The 19121-nt window shown below is 35.3% G+C and overlaps 1 protein-coding gene across 1 annotated transcript; it reads left to right on the top strand.

The window, feature by feature from the left end:
• The first annotated feature begins 343 nt into the window (after positions 1 to 343).
• Positions 344 to 18610, top strand: LOC142350831 (uncharacterized). The gene is made up of 5 exons (XM_075402792.1): positions 344 to 1703; positions 1997 to 2075; positions 13135 to 14071; positions 14409 to 14628; positions 16492 to 18610. The coding sequence occupies exons 1-5, from the start codon at positions 1566 to 1568 to the stop codon at positions 18439 to 18441; spliced, it is 3324 nt and encodes a 1107-aa protein (XP_075258907.1). The 5' UTR covers positions 344 to 1565; the 3' UTR covers positions 18442 to 18610.
• The last annotated feature ends 511 nt before the right edge of the window (positions 18611 to 19121 follow it).

The raw sequence follows: 19121 nt of genomic DNA on the forward strand, positions 1-19121 counted from the left end.
GTTGGGAAAATTGAAGCGAAACGTATGCTAGAAATGTGTGAGTGAGAGAAAACTGAGAGCTGGGAAAGCCTTTTTGGAAAAGTTAAGCACCCCTAAGGAATCTAAGCAGAGTAATTGTCATTGCGGGTATTTTGGTTTAAGTTTAGAAGAACCCAATGCAGCCGGGCGCAGAGGTCCATTTAACCCCCAGCCTTGTTTTGTTAGCGCTTTACTCTTAATTGGGAATTTATTGTGCGTTACTGCACCAAAACGGGCCGCTTTTACCCCCACAACACAATCTGTATCGCGGCCGAGACAATTTAAAGTGAGAGTGTGGTTTTAGTTAACAAAATGAATTCAATGTCTAAATTGTTTTGAATAGGACTGCATAACATACGGCGAAATTTGGTGCATTTTAACTCTCATGTTCAATTTTTCGCGAGACAAGCAAAAGTTGTTTTCGATTTGATTTTGTGGCTTTTCAGCAAAATTTGTGACATGTTTTCCCAAACATTTACCGCTAATGAGTACTTCTAAACTGTAGAAACCAGAGCCCGGGAACAAATCAAAACGGACGTTTCAGCCCAGAATTTGTTCAAAATTCACCCAATTTCCAAATTGTTTTCTTTACTTTATTCCTTTGTTTTAGTCTTATTAATTCCGCTGATTTCACTCCACAATTTGTACTATTTCTTATCTAAATTGTAACGATATCGTTCACTTTCACTGCCCTACTTCGGTCAAGAGTAATTCCCCTGTTTTTCTGCTAGTTAAGTTTGAACTTTTCCCAAGCTCAATTCTGTAACCCTAAAACACGATTTTGCGAACATGCAATTTTGCGCTGTGCCTCATAAATGAACAGCCTCAAATTTTCCCCCCTCCTGTTTTTATTTCCGGTGGGAACGTGTTACATGAGGACTCATTTTGTTGTTCGGTGCATTAATTTGCTGCTTTTCAAGACCATTTCTCCAAATTTCTGATCAGCATTTTCGATTACAACGCGAAGAGTTTACCTAAATTATCGCACAATACAACTTTCGTAGCGCTTTGAGACAACTTTAATCTACTTTAATCTTTTAACTTGAAGAAATTCAACGCAAAACTTAGAAATGGCTGCGCAATTTTGTGAAATAAAAGTGTCAATTCTTTAGAATTTACCAGTTAAAAGAGCAATTGTGCTTGGTTTGATAGGATTGCTCACGCTAGCTTATCTAATTTAACCAATTTTATAAGTTATTAATTTTGCAACACCTGAAAGTCGTAAAATAGCCGCTTTAATCAGCATTAATAAATTTGAGATAAGATATCTTATCAAGATATGAACTTTATAGCCATACCCGACCACCTGTGACTATAATTCTTTTGTTAAACACTGGCTTGATTAGAACCAGCGCGGGGTTTACTAATCCTCGATGGTTATATAATTAAATAAATTATTAAAATTTATTGTAAAAATTTAAACTGAAATCCTATAACTAAAATACACTTCTCAAATTTCGAGCAAAATTTACGCCTGAAAAAAATCTTGCATAAAATAATTATTTGCTGATGCATTGAAAGTACCTGGGAACCTTATCCGTATCAAAATGACCGTCAAATTGCAATTCGGGTTATGGCCGACACATAGTTTGTTTATTTGTTTATTTCTGGTCCATTACTGTTACGCAATGATGTATATTCCGGTGAGCCAAGATTCGTGGCTTCAACACAACCCTCTTCTACAGGTTTGTAAAACTTACTCAACTACATGGTCTAATTTAATCTGATTAATCGTTAGAGGATTGTGGTTGTAATTTAAAGATGATGGTTAGTTCAAAGTCAAGTAGCTGTGCCTGCTAGAATTCCACCCCCCCCCCAACATTTTTTACATGCAACATTAGCTTTCAAAGCTAAAAGGCGGCGATAAAACTACGAAAGAAAAAATCGGACTAAGGAGGAAAACATATACATGTTTTAGCGCATTATCGGTTTTGTTCTTTTGATTTTATTATGACGATGATGAGATTTTGTTCAACAGGAGATCTTTGAGAAGTACGACACGAAGTGTGAACACTTTGGACATACTACCAGACGACACATCTACCCCAGAGATAACAGTGAGTAAAAGAATACATTCATGGGATTATTTCTTTTCACTACTATTTCAGATGGACTTTTATGTTGCAGCGTCAAAGCGGCTCAAAAAAAGTTTTGGAAAATTTTTAAAAAGACATTTTTTAAAGGCATTTTTTCATAGGAAGTTTCATTCATGGGATACATTCATGGGATTTTTTGTTTTCACTACTATTTCAGATTGACTTTTATGTTGCAGCGTCAAAGCGGCTCAAAAAAGTTTGGAAAATTTTTAAAAAGACATTTTTTAAAAGCATTTTTTTCATAGGAAGTTTCATTTGCGCGTGACGTAATTTTGCCGTCTACCATGTTTTTGATGTTTTTCTGACCTTTTCACATTTTTATTTCAACATGAACATTTTAAGTTATACTAAAATACTGGTAAAAAATTTTGATTTATTTATTTATTTTTTTTGAAATTTATAATTGATAAGAAAAATGTCACTTCCTAGGTCTGAAAAATGAGCAAAAGCAGCGTGCCGTTTAATAAAACTTAATAAAGGCAATATAAATTACCCTTAAGAACACTGGCTCAAAAACAACAGGTTTCATTTTTTGGGCCAAAACATCGATTAGGGTTAACTCACTATCCCACCCCTTCCCTTTTGAGCTTCATTTGCTTTTATCTACCGCCATTAATATTTTTTCCTCGTCACCAAAAGATACAAAGAGTGAATATTAGATATCGAAGCTCTTTTTCTTTTAAAGTTAGGACAAAACTGTAAGAAATACTATAAATTTATTCATAAAAGAAATGCAACAAATCATTCGGAAGATATCTCAATCGGCATCTTCCTCCTATATTTTATCCAAATTTCCATTTATAAAAAGAAAAAGAAGCAGTAACATTCTACCATACAGTAACGTTAACCAAGACAAACTAGCGAATCTAGACCTAGTTTCTCACATTAGAGAGCAGAATAGCTAAATAAACGGCAAGATAAAAATTGTAAAACAGACTGAACTACCGCCTATTACCAATGATTATCATCATAGATGCTGCGAAACTCGGTCGTTGATCACAGTGAACCGAAACTTGATACACCTTGATAAGAAACATACTAAATCTTGGTAAATCCTGCCCAAATCTTGACATGGTACTTACCTTGAAAATAGAAAATTTTGTACTTGCAAGATCCTTGTAGTGGTATCAAGAATCAAGATCTTGGAAAGATAACCTAGAAAGATTAACAATGAAAAAGCAAGATTATACCAAGTTATAAAAGTTGAAAAGTACCTTTAAACAAAAGATTTAGCGCGATTTCACATGATTGAGCACAAATCATCAAGATTTATCCAGAAATATCAAAAAAATTCAGTTCCCGTTAGATTATTAACAAACAGTTGAGCCTACTGTCTCTATCATAATGAAATTTTTAGGTGGGTGCGTGCTCGATATATAAATAGCACACACTTTTTACAAGACCACCGCCGGGAAGACACCCCCATAAAAAACCTAAAAAAGACCTAAAAAAAAGTTAATCAACATCACAGTGAAAAACTACTAAAAAGTTTCAAATCTCTTTTTGAGGAACAACTACAGCTTTTGCAGCAAAAACAGTACATTAAACACACAAAAAAGAGTTTCTCAAAAAGTGATATACTTCAAAAATTACAAATTTTCTCGCAATGTTTTGATTCGGACTGATTTTTCGGACTGAATCAAAATTCATAGAGTTAGTAGAGCCTCATTTTGTACTTGGAAATCTCAGATTTTTTTGCTTTTCTTTTGACGAGCTGCGTCGAGCAGTAATCACAAATGATTAAAAAAAGTTATCAACAATTTGCCAAGATTTTGTTAGAAGCTGTCAAGAAATTTTCTTAGTTTATCTTGATAAGATCTTACCAAGTTGATGGTATCTGAAGTTTTTGGCAAGTTGCTTCAATGTTTTGCAAAAGATGCATGATGATGCATGTCTTATCAATGTGTATCAAGTTTTGATTCACATAGCGAGGAATGGTTTTTGCAATCAAAGGCTTGGATGCAAAGTTTGTGAACTTTCACTGAGATCAAATAATAACTATATGGAACAAATTTTTTGGCTAAAGTTGTAGTTGTTTTCCCTTCCTTCATTTTACCGGGCATAGGACTACTAGTTGCAGAGTTACTAACAAAAGCTTCAGGAGAACTGATTCAGTACATTGTGAAAAAACGTACGATATGAAAAAGCTTCTCCGAAATGCACTGAACAAGACATCATAGAGCTATATACTCTAAGGACTAGTCTTGACTCATCTTTTGGTCATTGTTTCTTTGAACTTAAAAATTTTTTATGTTTGGCAAAAAATTTGAAATTGAATACAATTTCACAGAAGGTTTCCATAGTGAAGCTGATTTAAAAAATGATTCAATTTTACTCGATGATTGTTAATTTTTTTGTGAACCACTGATGTGTCAAATTAAAATAAATTTTTTAGATGTTTTTGTTTGTTGCTTCGGTTTTTTTTGGTTACTTTGTAGAGTGAATTCTGATATAACAAAAATAAATATGCAAACAAACAACCACAATGTTTTCAAATTTTTTATCTCTTCGAAAATTGGCAATAAACGGATTTTTCCTTTAAAAATAGATCCTCGTGGTCTCTCTCCGGGAATAATTTGACCAAAAAACCGTAGATTGTGACCAACCGTAGATTAGGGATTTTTTGAAAATCGTAAATTTTGAGGCTTTCAAAGTGTGCTCATTTGAGCTCTGAATAGTTTCGCACACGATGACAAGTTTCTACTCGTAAGGTCTATATTACTTGAAAGGAATTTGTTACTTGTCATTCTGACGTAAGGTTGCTTACGATTTAGTGATCAGTTTTTAGATCATATAAAGCGAGGTACTAACAGAAACTGCAGGAGAACTGATTCAGTACATCATGAAAAAATGTACGATATGAATAAAGTTCTCCGAAATGCAATGTACAAAAACATCATAGAGCTATATACTCTAAGGACTAGTCTCGACTCAATTTTTAGTCATTATAGTTTTTTTAAAACTTCAATTTTTTATGCTTGGCAAAAAATTTGAAGAAAGTGAAGAAAATTTCAGAAAGTTTTTATAGTGAAACTGATTAAGAAAATTATTCAATTTTACTCGATGATTGTTAAATTTTTTGTGAACCGCAATTTAAAAGCAATTTTTGTAGACGTTCTTCTTGTATTTCTTCGGGTTCTTCGGGTTTCTGTGTAGAGTGAATTCTGATATAACAAAAATAAATATGCAAACAGACAAACACAATGTTTTCAAATATTTTATCTCTTCGAAATTTGACAAAAAAAAACGGATTTGTCATTAAGAATTAGTTCCCCGTGGTCTTTTTCCGGGAATAATTTGACCAAAAAACCGTAGATTGTGATAAAGCGTAGATTAGGGAGTTCTTGAAAATCGTAAGTTTTGAGGCTTTCAAAGTGTGCTCATTTGAGCTCTGCATTGTTTCGCACACAATGACAATTTTGCTACTCGTAAGGTCTGTATTCCTTGGAAGGAATTTGTTACTTGCCATTGTGACGTTAGGCTGCTTACGATTTAGTGATCAGTTTTTTAATCGTATTGTGCACCGCAAAGGTAATGAAGTCACTGCTTGAGTGATTCCTATATAGTGAAATTGTATAATTATAAGGTATACTGTGTTATTTGTTAGCATTCAAGGCTGCTACATTTTTTGAATTTTGATATCTCTAAGGAGGGTTTGCTGAAAACCCTGATCCTTTAAAACGACTGAAGTCCAACTTGCAATGTCATCAAAAACAGTGCTGATATTCCATTCTTCTCCATTGTTCACACTTTTAGATCACATTGATGATTCATGGACAAACAAAATTTAAATTCATAGAATCAAGTGGATAGAATTTCCTCAGTTGATCGATTTAAACTTAAATTTATACAATTATCAATTGAACAGAATTTTCTGAGCTGAATTATTTGAGATAATCCATCGTGAAGCTATGATATTTTCCACATTTGGCTGAGCTCAGATTTGATTTACAAACAACGCAATTCAATGGGTTCTAAGTTCTTGAGGAAAAGCTACTTGTTAGCTGCGAAGTCATTTTCTCAGATTTAGACTCAATTGTAGCACTTTGTGTGCAAATGAGTGACTCTAAGTCAATCGAGAATATCCTCAACTAACCAATAGTTTCTGCTCATATGATCTCTGTTCTTTGAGAGCAAACTCTCCTTTTCAATATAACATTTGACAGCCAAAAAAAGTAATTATTTTTGGAACGTACAACACTCTAGATAAAGGCCTTAATGCTCAATAGAGTCTTATATGCAATGAGAAATTAAGCTTATAAGGTTCTATGAAATTCTATGAAATTGTATCTATGATGAAAGTCTATTATGGAAACCCAATAAGTTTTCCGAATTTCTTACCAGTAGGGAAGCTTTGTGATCCAAATAGGTTTTTTCCATTTCAGTCTAATTGACAAATTGTCATCTATTACGTTGAGTATCTATCAAGCTAGAGCATAGTAAAAAAACAGGAGAAAATTTTCAGCTTAGAAAATAATTTTTTTTTCGCTTTTTCAAAATTGAAATACAGTACACCGTGTGTAACGGAAATTTCTGCTTCCCAAAATGTCTGTTTCATTTGAGATTATGATATCATTTTTTAAGTGCCTTCGCTGATAATGGCCATGGATCTCAAGAAACATTTCTCTCATAAACATTCTACGATTTCTGTGTTTTTTTATCAAAGACGAGAAATATGACTGAAGACAAAATTCGTAACTTTGAAAACACTAACCAAAACTTGTTTAAGAAAGGAAGAAAATGTGAAGCTCTATATGCCGTTGGACCGTCGAGATGTTTTCGGATACATTATGTGGCAAATGTCCAAATTGCTGTTTTTGAGTGAGATTCTCTTTGGATCCTTTTTATTAACGGTGAAAAACATACGAGCAATCTACCAGCACCAAATTTTTAAAAAAGATATAATACTCGTTTTTTTACCAGAATTTACTTTTGCTTTGTTAATACATTGTGCGACGATGTGCGAGAATATTTTCAAACTTTGTGGACAAAAAAGCGGTTCCTTATCTGGAAGTACCTGCCAGCGTTTTTCACTTTTAAACTGGAAGTTGTAAAGTGAAAACTGCCTTTCACCGCTAAAATATGTTTGATGGAAGCGCATTCCGCAAAGAATTGTGTGGCAGATCAATTGCAGTATAATACCTCATTTTAGTAATGATTAAACATTAAATCGTAGAATTGAGCGGCAAAAGGATTGAGAGAACTAAGATTTTGTGTAAAGCCCTTACTGCCAAAAGTTAGTTCTTTTCACATTATTCGATCCTATTTTTCAGTTTAAGTTTTTAACTGCTTTGTGGAAACCACTTTCACAAAACTCAAGTGCTTTCTGCAATCAACGGAAGAGGTTCCCAAAAGCGCCAGCACATTCTTTGGAAGTAGTTTTAGTTCGGTACTGGTACGTGCGCGAAATGAATTGTGATCATAAGTTACTGAAAAAACAAAAAAATTGCCACCTATGTTTACGGATGAAGGAAACCAATGTTACCCATTTTGAGCATTCAATCAGCCAGAAACTTTTTTGCTCGAGTTTAATTAGTTTTTACTTGGCACCTAACTAAGAGAGCTAATTGTCGTTGCGGGGAAGTTTATAGATGAATCCAAAACTTCTTTTTGTTTTCCAAGCGCACTATTAGCATTGTGAGGGAAAGCTCTGTATTTACTCTCCGAATAGGTTTTCTTCCGTTTCAGTCTATTTGACCAATTGTCATCTATTACGTTGAGTAACCGTCGACATAAGTGACGCGTAAACAATTATGACTAGAAGTACAAAATCAAGGCATTATTGTCCACGCTCGCTTAAGAACAGGTATCGTCAAAAATTGTGATGGATGATCCAAACCTAAGCCAAATTTTGGAACTAAAATAGATTACTGTCAAAAATGCTTGCACCCGCTAATGACCCTTATCTGGACGCATGATCGTGTCGTGAAAAAAAAACGACAAACTCGAGTCAATTTACTCAAAGAGTGGAAATTTGCCACGTAATGTGGTTGATGGATAGAAAGATAAAATTTAACATAAGCCATTTCCTCATTTTTTGAAGCTTTATATTGTACTCATATAGCTTCACATGTTCCAAAAGGGAACAAGTACTGACAAGTACTCACATCAATCTACTCAGCAACTGAAGATTTATTTTTAGATTTGATTTTTGTTCACAAAAGGCAGTAAAATTGAGTAGGAAAAAGCTATTGACACGAAAAAGCTCTTCTCACAGACGTCTGACCCAGATATGTCCATTTGGCTTATTGAATAGATTTTAAATTGAATCGCCCATTAAGTGACATAGAGTAGGTAAAGTGTACATACAATCCAAACAACAACAACAACACCCACACAACCCAAACGTCAAGCGTGAACAAATATACTGCTGGGCTCGTGACTGATTTCAGGTACCCTCAAGCTATGGAATCAAGGGTAATGTCTCAAAAGTACAATGATTTGTCATTAACTGCTTTCATGGAGGCAAAGTGTTGTTTCAGAAGTAGCCGCCTAGTTGAGATCAAAACATTACAATAAAAGTTTTAACTAGCTATGTCCGCTAGGGGGTAGATAATAACCAAACGCTACGTTCCAGAAGAAAGAAAACTATTGGAATGTTAAATTTTTACTGCAATATTATTCCAACTTGTCTAAGCGGATTTTTCTTGAGTAAGTATTCAAGTACCTCATGACCAAGAACTATCTATTAAGAATCGTTGTTCTTTTTCACCCTCATTTGCAAGCAACAATAACCTTTTTGAAGGTTTTTTGTCCTCATTTCAGTGGAATAAAAATTGGATAGACTTCTCAAGTTGAAACAGCAAACAATTTTTCTATTTCTCCGATAAAAACTGGTTATTTTTTTCTCACTTTTTATTTTTTGTTCGGAACTGTGGTCGACAATGACCATGATTAATCCATCTGAGAAAATAAAAATCAAATCTTTGCTACATTATCTGTATATTCCGCAAAATTATTTAACAATTAACCGACGACAGTTTTAGACTATTGTCTCTTATTGTTCTAGACCAATTTTTTTATGAAAGAGGCCAGCTCATCGTTTTTTTCAAAAGTGCATATAGATATAAAACGTAGATATAAGAATTTGCCATACATATATGAAATTAGTTTCAACATGTTATAACATAGTTATTTAACATTTATGAATCTAGTAGTTTATGAATTTTCCATACATATAAACCGAGAAAAACTGATTATCAAACTGCAAATCTTGTCTAAAACGTTCCAATTTTTTAGTTTTCGCTCTCTTTTTTTCACAGAAATACAAACGACTTGAAAAACAAGGGACGTTTTATTTCGCTCGCTTTAAAAAATACTAATTAGACAATTTAATAAGTATTACTTAGCAAAACTACAGGTTGCTATTTTTGGGACTAGTTTGACGTTTCTTGCAAAAGCGACAATACTTTTTGGCACATATTCTAATATAACATCTTTGGTACTCACAAATAAAACGCTCTTAAAAACTATACATCAAATATGTTGACAAATGTTAGGGAAAGAGCATGAAATTCATCCCTTCCGTTGGAGGATAACGTAACCATCGTCACCCATTTTGAGCATTCAGTTATCCTGAAGCCTTATTACCTATAAGGTTTTATAGGTCAGTTTCTATAATCAATCACCAATTAATATTTTTTTTAATCATTTTAGTCTAATGCTCAAAAACAGGCATCGTGAAAATTTTTTCGAAATTGGAGCAGACCTGAACTAAATTTTTAGTATCCTAAAATTTCACGGTTTAAAAACCCTAATCTTAAAATGTGGTTTTCAAAACGATTGACAAAGTTGATTAAATTTACTCGAGCAACTTGCACATTGCTACTTAGAAAAAGAAAAAAGCGTTCAATAATCAATTAAGCAGACGATTTTCGAGTTTAAAAAAACGGGAAAATTATTAGTTGAAGAACTGAAAGTGGAGGTTTTTAACTTAGCAGCATATAAGTAAATTTTCTTGTTGGCAACACAAATACTTTTTACCTTCTGGTATCTACTCCATTTCGGCGAAATTGTTTCGCCATTTTCGGGACAGATAACAACTCCATTAAGTGGTTTTAATATAACATAAAAACGGTAAGTAAGGTAGTACCAAATAAAAACAGGCTTAAAAACAGTAAGAACTAGGCAGATAGCATTAATGAGCCCTGTTTAATATGGGTCCCTCCTATAGTCCCAATAGAGCATGCTAAAAATCAAAAACGTTTTTCTTTATAAATTTTAAATATATGAAATTTGATCTTGCAATTGTGGGCAGTAATTTTAGAAATGACCAAAAAATTTCTCTAATTGGAAAAGGAACAACAAGTACATTCACCAGATCGCAACCAAGTGATGATTTGTTTTTAATTATGATTCAGTAAAAAAAAATTTCTACAAACATATGTTGTGATTACTCTGCAAGATTGCTTAAAACAGACAAACATGATTTAATTGAGTTTATTTGATTTCCCAACTTTAAATATTATGAAAATAACAATGTGCACAAAGCCTAAATTTTCAGAAACATTTGCTTGAGATCTGTGTTGTTAGTTGCCTGCTCGTCAGGTTTTCCGTTTCATTCTCTATCTGGTGGCGAAAATGATACATTTGTTTTGCCGACAGAGCGGTAACATCACAAGCTTGATGAAATTGCAGCAAATTTAATCGAACTATTTTCTAAAGAATAGAAGATTGTACTAAACTATAAATTGCCGTTGAAAACAATCAGCTATTTTAAAGACCGAAACTGGTTGATACGAATCATCGTTGATTTTCTTCTATTCCAGTTAAAGCATATATTCAAAAGACATCTCAGAAAGATTTAATAACTTTGTTTCAAGTTCGGTTTGAAAAACTTCTTGTTTTTCTTGTCATAACAATGTTAACTGTTCACTACAAGCAATTGTTTATTGATGTTAGAAACAACAAAGAAAGAAAGGAAATTTGGTGGAATACTTTTTTAATCTAATTTTCATTTGAGTTAATGAAGAACTTGCCATTTTTTGCTGGTTTTTTAAATTGCATTGTTTGATACAATTTGGCCACAAGTAATGATATTCTCTTGGTAACGTCAAATATATACAGAAAAAATTTCCAAATTCATACAAAGTTTTCGTCTTAGTTCAAGAAAGCTTATTTCGGCTGCGACACAGAAACTTCCACGAGTCGGAGCGATATTTTGATTCGTTTTAAATGGCAATGGTCTTAGAGGAAACCTATGTATCTAGAGAAGTGAGTTTTTGGCCGAGTATACTTTATAATAGTTTTTGCACATCTCTTTTTGGTCCGGATTATCACTTTTTGTTTTGTAGAGTATTTCTTTCACTACAAATGAAGTTTAATAAATGATTTGGCGTGTTTTCTTAGAAATATCAACGACAGTAATCTTAATGAAAAAGACTCCACAATATGCAATGGACTAGGACTGAATTTTTTATTTTTGATTAATAAAACTGGGGAATTTTTACGAGTTTCTCGAAATTCGTCAGATTGTAGACCATGAGTGTGGCAACTCTCAAAATGTGATTATTGAATCGGTGTTTGCATTAAAATAACCAAAACTTAGAATAATTTTTTTTGGATAATTTTTTATATTTAGCAATACATTTCATGTATCGATGTTATTGGCGAATGGCCAAAAAGAAACCTTTTTCAAGCTGAAATGGCCTCAGAAACACTAATTTATTGAATTTCAGTTTACTTCAGTACGATAGTTTTTTTTAAATTGCGTCAGAACTGTGATATCAATTTCTCCAAGCTGATCTTATTAAATATGTCGTTAGATGTGTAAAATGAGTTGAATTTGACTGAAAGTTTTATTCTTGATACTTCTTGACTTACTTTTGACTTTTTGTCAAAACAAAGTAAAACAAAGTTTTTTAGTCAAAATTAGTACAGTTTGGCCTACTAAGTTATTCTATGTTCGGCCGTCCAGGTTTTACAAAAAATAAACCCAGCATCAAAAAAACTCAACTTTTTATAGCTTATTGTTTTGTTGTTTCCTTATAATTTTTGACTTTTTTCTAGTTTTTAATACACACAATCTTTTCTATTTTTGTTACGAGTCAAGAAGTCAAAGGAACAAATTATGCACATCGTAGTGTGCTCATGCTCAAACCTGCTAGACTTTGAATTACAATTTGCATAATAGCGGGAACAGTCTTATTTTACATGATCTTGCAAGAAAAATAACTTAAGTTGCATGATTTTTTGAAGGAAAACCTTGCAAGCCGGTGCATTGGCTTGCAAGATTCTGCCAGAATCTTATAAGATCTTGCAAGTTAAATTCTACAAAGCCAGGCTTCTCATTTTTTCTACTCATTGTTTCTGCATGTTTCAAAGTTGATTGATCTTTTCATGAATTGTAGGTTGTCAGATAAGGATCAATTATGATTTCATCGTAACTTTGCAAAAGCTATTTAATTTCCTGTTAATAATAAACTGATAATAATTGATTCCTGGTTAGCATACAACCTAGGCTGAGGTGCGCGACCCAAAGTGGATATGTCCAGACAGGCCCAGACTCAAAGTGCCTATTTCCAGACCGTCCCAGACTCAAAGTGCCTATGTCCAGACCGTCCCGGACGGAAAGTGGATATGTTCAGACCATCGTGCGTTCATCCGTGTTTCCAGACCGTGTAATTTTGAACGCACGACACCCCCTTCGTGCGTTCATTTCGGTCTGGACATATCTGGTTTCGGTCTGGGACCTCAGCCTGGGAATGTTCATTGATGGGTTCCTGGTAGTCATTTTAGTATCATGGTTGATTTCCCTATTTATGATATCATAGTGAAGTAGTTATTAAAAACCATTTTATTTTCATTGATTTCAGACCGTTTTTCGGAGATTTCGTACTCTTTTTTGTCATAATAATGGAAGTAATTCGGTCTGTAACGGTCGGGTAAGCAATTTTCGTCTCGATAATCGGTCATGGTATGATAAAAAAAATCTTGAAATCTCCTTCAAAAGCAATCTTGCGAATCATAGCCCATATTGCGACTCTTCTAATAACCGTTTTGCATATTTTTCTATTTTTAGGAGCCAACATCAATTGCTGTCCCGGATCAGAAGATGCCAAAAATGTCCAATGGTTCTACAACAACAAATCCCTCGACATACCACACACAAACAGCCAAATGAACGTCTCCATGACTACACCCTACGCCATGACAATTCCAGCAAACGCATCAAAAATGGCCAAAACTTCGATGCTTGTAATTCCAAATTACCTGGAACCCCGTCATTCGGGGTGCTACTGGTGCACTTTTCAAGGTCAAAAAAGTGAAAAACCGGTCGCTTGTCTGGTTGATCACGGCAACACAAAAATTGCCTTGCAGCCTGTTCTGCACGGTGTACATACTGAAAATTGCGGAAACAGTCAAGTTACAGAGGGAACTTCACTGACTATCAATTGTGGAAACATCAAAGTTCATCCTTACGCTTCGGGAGTTTCAGTGTTTTGGTTTGTTCCCTGGAAAAAAGACGGGTTTATCGAGAAACAGGACTTGACCCTGCAAATTGACAATGTTACAATGGCACAAAATGGATCGTATTTCGCAATTGCTAATAACTCCTACGGTTATGAATATTTGCCAGAGTTTCACATTAAAGTGATTCCTAAAGTTGTATACCCGGGGGTGAAACAGACAACCGTTGCCCCTGGCGATAAAATTGTGGATATTGACACGAACCCACAAACTGGTATTTTTGAAAGATTCCGTCATTCGCTGGTATTTTACATCACCTGCTGCGCAATAATCGGGGTTCTCGTCCTGTTTATGGTGTACAAATGCCTGATGCGTGTGAACAATTTGAGAAAAAAGGGGAAAAGGGAGTTTCGAAACGACTCTTTTGGGATGCAACGAAGAACAAGGGGACGACAGAATCGGTCGTTTAAGAGGATGCAGAACAGTGAAACTGGCTCTCGATTGGCTGAAAGTTGGCCTTCATCATTGGGAACGACTGTCAAAAACAAGTTTGTTGAATTTATTGGTACTTTAAATGAAATGGAAGTGACTAACTGCTAAGAGCTTCAGATGAACGCAAACAGATGATCATTAAAAACATTTCAAACTTTTTTAGAGCCTTAACCGTACAGAAATACTAGGAATTGGATCCGGGGGTGAGGGGATAATTTTTTCTGCAATTCGTTTGCGCAATATATTGAGAAGGTGGAAAACTTAGATCACTGATAATTATTTTGAAAATCTTTAGAAGTCCCGCGATAAAGAATTTTAAAGTAGACTGGCTGATTGAGTGCTTCGTAGGTCTTTGGGATAACGGTTTTTGAGACGAAGAAACTTGTGTTTCAGCTCTCTTCCTCTGATAGCGAGCCTGAACACTGACTTGAACAACTCTGGTGGCGATAATCCGAAGGCCTCGATGTCTCTAAGTGGCCACACAACCGGAGGAGCTTCCAGCACCCTGACCATGTCCGGACCTCCCGGAAGTGGTGATCACCAGCAGAACCCACTGTACAATCTTTGGAGCATGAGTAATTTTCTGAGCCAGGCATCCAGGCCAACTATTCAGGTACTTGATTGAATTTACCAGGAAATAGCACTATATACTTCAATCAAAAATTAATCGCCTCAACGAACAAGAACCCAGTATATTTAACGCAAGTTAGAAAAGAGTTTAAAGGTTTCGTAGTTGTCTTGAAAACGAAAACGACAAAAGTTCCTGAGAAAGCAATTTACCCTATACGTAGTCATACGACTGATTGATTGAGTTGACAAGATACACTTAATTAGATGTGCTCTGACGTTTTAATTTCAATCTTTTTGAAAATGTTGTTCTTTTTTTGGTGTACGAATCAGCTGTTTACGTTATATAAAATTAGATATTCTCTTCTGCAACTATTTTAATTTGAAAAATTCTCCGAAGAAAAATTTAATAGTACTCTATATGTTACCAGATAGAAAACATCCCTTCTTAATTTGAGAAACTAATTAGTGATTAATAGCCGCACAGGGACAAGTGGGGCTATTATTGGCCTTCTCTTGGTTTTTTTAATTCGTCAAGATTTTTGTTAAGACAATTTGACCTCACAACCACTTCAAATCTGCTTTTTGTTCATTCGTTCATGAAATTTAAACTGAAATAAGTGCGTGACGTCAATTTCACTTTTACAGGGGTGAGTTTATTACAATTCAAAGAACTTGATGAATTGTATTGGGGCGCTTACTTTTTTTAAAGATTTATTCACACCCTTTCATGATTTTTGAAGTCAAATTGGAGTAGTGATTTTGGTCACGCAGAAACAGGAAATGGAGCGAAAATGCGAGAGGTTAAAGAAGAGTGAGAAAACGGCGCTCGACCAAAAATTCGCATTCTCGCTGCTGATTTTTTGTTCACATGCGGCAATTTCACTTTGATTTTTACTCTTTTTTCGATTTTTTGGATCGGATTTTTTCTTAACGGTTTTCCCAATCAATTCTTAGTTTTTTTAAGACCTATTCTACTTTTTCGCATGTGGTTTTATGTTCACATGCTGCATTTAAATTTTGATTTTCTGTTTTTTTTTTCAAATTTTTTGATCTGATTTTATGGAAATGTTTTTCCCAGTCCACGCATAGACCCTACCAAGTCTATTTTTTTGTTTAGTCAATGAAAAATCTTTGAATTTTACGTCAAGACTTGTCCTGCTATGTTTTTTCATTCGCGTGATTAAGTTTTTGGTCACACGTGACTTACCTCTCTCAAAAATGACTTTCTCACCCTGAAATTGACTTTTTTAAATTTCATTTGAAGAGATAAGGTCAAGTGAGTATGTGTCACTCTAATCGAAGGTTATTTGAGAGCACCTAATAGAGGCAACAATAAGTTATACAGATTATAGAGATTCTTCATCAAAAATATCATCTCATCCCTTAATGAAAATAGTAACTTTTTTGATTCGTCCTTCTGTTTTTTTTAGAGTTCTGATCTACGAAGCTATTGCGGCTATTGTCTGGCAATCTGCCATCTCTGTTTAAAAATTCCAATGGAATTATGCCAACTATCTTAGAGAATTCGTTAGCTTACTTTGACACCACCAGTTCATCTGTAGGTTTTGTTTTGTTGCTGATTTTTTTTTTATTTTTTTGAAAAGTGTTGCTCCGAAATCTAGAGAGTAATAAGCATCAGAGGAAATTCAAGGGGGTTTTGATGGCGCACACGAAATATTAAACTGATCGCCAAAGCTATTTGTGATAAAATATCTTATGGTTAGTAAGTATTACTTCATCAAAAAAATCTGTTTAGGCATTATTCATTGTAAGCATGTTTAGCTTCAGGTATTTGTTGGGTTTCCTTTTGAAAAAATCGACAACACAATTTTTCATTTGTTATATTGGTAGGTCTCTGTGATATTTCGCAATATTTGCCAAGTTGCAAACCCATGACCATTTTTAGGTCCCTGTAGACGAGTACTGGGAATTCCCGAGATCCAAATTGGAAATATTGCAAGAACTCGGATCGGGCGCCTTTGGGAAAGTCATGCTGGGTGTTGCCGAGAACTTGTTTGGAGATGAGAAACAAACTCAAGTTGCAATTAAAATGTTACGAGAGGACGGAACTGAACGAGAATTGATGGATCTTTTATCCGAGACACAAGTTATGAAAAATATCGGAAGTCATGAGAATATTATCAACCTTCTGGGAGTTTGTTCACGTGATGGGCCATTATGGGTCGTGGTCGAATACGCCCAGTTTGGAAATCTTCGGGAATTTTTAAGGGAACGAAGACCAGGAAGCCAATTCTATGAACAGAAAGCTGCCGAGGGCAAATTGCCAGATAATTTTGGCAAAGATTCAGGCCCGTTAACAGTCTTGACAGACGAAAATAACGACCAACGGCCTTTAACATACAGAGATTTGATTTCGTACGCGTTTCAAATTGCAAAAGGTATGGAATATCTTGAACAGAAACGATGTGTTCATCGCGATTTGGCGGCTAGAAATGTCTTAGTCGCTTCGGATTACGTAATGAAAATTGCTGATTTCGGATTGGCGCGCGACGTTCAATATATCGAGTATTACCGAAAAACGACTGATGGCCGATTACCAGTTAAATGGATGGCTATTGAGGCTTTGTTTGACCGTGTCTACACTTCTCAAAGCGATGTCTGGTCTTTCGGGGTTACGATGTGGGAAATTTTAACCCTCGGTGGAAACCCGTATCCCAGTGTACCAGTTGAAAATCTGTTCGACCTTCTTAAAACTGGCTATCGGATGGGGAAACCCAAAAACTGCCCGGATGAGTTGTACCATATTATGAAGGAATGCTGGCACGCAACGCCGAGTAAAAGGTTGACCTTTCCGGCCATCGCGCACAAATTGGGTAATTTGCTACAACTTCACGTGTTTGACAAAACCCTGGAAGTTCAGGGTCCGGTATCCCCGTGCGATTCCCAAGACGGGACGTTTTCACCTGGGGCGACGGCTTCCAGTCAAGCTTGGTGGCAACATTTATACTCGCCGTCAAGTAACGGAACAATGACTAACGCGGTTTATGGGGGTTTCAACCCCTCGGTTCCCGTCGGGGGCGCTGGACCTTTCACATGCAACGACGTTTACCCATTATCACAGTATCATAACGAAACTGCAAGTTTACCTTTACAACGTCATGCGAACAGACCTCGCCAATTTTTGTACCCCTACCCCCAGTTAACAAATAACAGTTCGGGCGATGATTCATCGTGTCCCACCGAATTGACGGGAATTTCGGGTGCCACGAGTCAGTACACGAGACACCCCAGTCAACTCGTGACTTCTCGGCTAAACCCAATTACGTCAGGATTACATAATCAAGCGCAATACGCAGTGCCGAACCGACAAACGAACAGTCTTGTTACATCACCAGTTTCGCCCGAGGCATTTTACAATAACCTAAATATCAACAGTTTGAACAATCGAGCAAATCGCCGAATTGTTCAGCGACAAAGTTTTCATTTCGGGCAATCACAAACCCCACCCGCAGCCCAAAATGGGGGTTACTATACGATGTATGGAGGAGGAAAAGTTACCCTAAGTCCGAGTTTTCATGGTGACGTAAAATCAATTGCTGCCAATCAACAAGAACCAGAGTCAGAACAGCCAATCAATGCCGTTGTTACATCACAAATTGCGCCAATTGTTACATCACCTGTTGCGTCACATGTTACGTCACAAATACCGAGTCCGAATCGCCATTCGGCAATGTTTGGAGTTCACGAGTATCAACCTCAAAACATGCAATGCAATTTTAACCCCAATAACATGACTACTAACCAGCATGTTATAACAGCTGCCCATAACAATAACGATTATCCAGTTAATCACCAAAAACTGTCAAAAAGACATTCAATGGAGTCAACAATTTAACTGTTATGGAAACTTTTCATTTAAACATAACCCCGACTTCCCGTTATGACCCTTTTTAGATAATATACCCCAACTTTTTAAAGAAATTCTGCCAAATAGTTGATAAGTTTTAAGGAAAGAAAACAAAAAACACAAATTTTTATGCTTATGGAAATTTTCTTGAAATTTCCATGGAAATTGTTCACAATTATCACCGCTTTCGTTCCAACTTTTATAGGTTTTCAAGAACTCGTAGTGACAATACACTGAAATGAATATACTAACTTTTTGTTAAGATCTGTATCCTCAATTCTGATAAATTTCGTGAAACATTTAGGAGGTTCTGTAGTAATAATCGTAGCCGGAAGAAACTCGCCATTGGTTCGTTTTAATGTGAAAAGTCGATTTTTTCCACGGACATTTTGTTTGCGATCTTCAAGTAACAAAAGTTTCTATAACAGTTGGTGTTTTGTTTGTTGTCACAAGTTTCAACAAAACTAGCACGTATGTGTATTTGTTGTTGCAATGTTTATATCAAAAATTAACCAAGTGCAATACATTACTTAGTTTGTTGTTCCGGTTTTACATATTTGGTGATTAGAAAATCATGAGACCCATTTTTCAAACTCGTTCCTCAAACAAAATATTGGACAGCTGAAATCAGATGAAATAGACAATTTCTAGAACTTTCTAGAACTTCT

Source organism: Convolutriloba macropyga, chromosome 12 (assembly GCF_964194025.1).
Source record: "Convolutriloba macropyga chromosome 12, txConMacr16.3, whole genome shotgun sequence".
In the NCBI taxonomy this organism is placed as follows: domain Eukaryota; kingdom Metazoa; phylum Xenacoelomorpha; order Acoela; family Convolutidae; genus Convolutriloba; species Convolutriloba macropyga.

Coding starts and splice junctions, on each gene's coding strand:
- LOC142350831 (XM_075402792.1), top strand. CDS start 1,566: ATGACCGTCAAATTGCAATTCGGGTTATGGCCGACACATAGTTTGTTT. Junction 2,076..13,134: donor CATCTACCCCAGAGATAACA/GTGAGTAAAAGA, acceptor TTCTATTTTTAG/GAGCCAACATCAATTGCTGT. Junction 14,072..14,408: donor GGAACGACTGTCAAAAACAA/GTTTGTTGAATT, acceptor CTTGTGTTTCAG/CTCTCTTCCTCTGATAGCGA.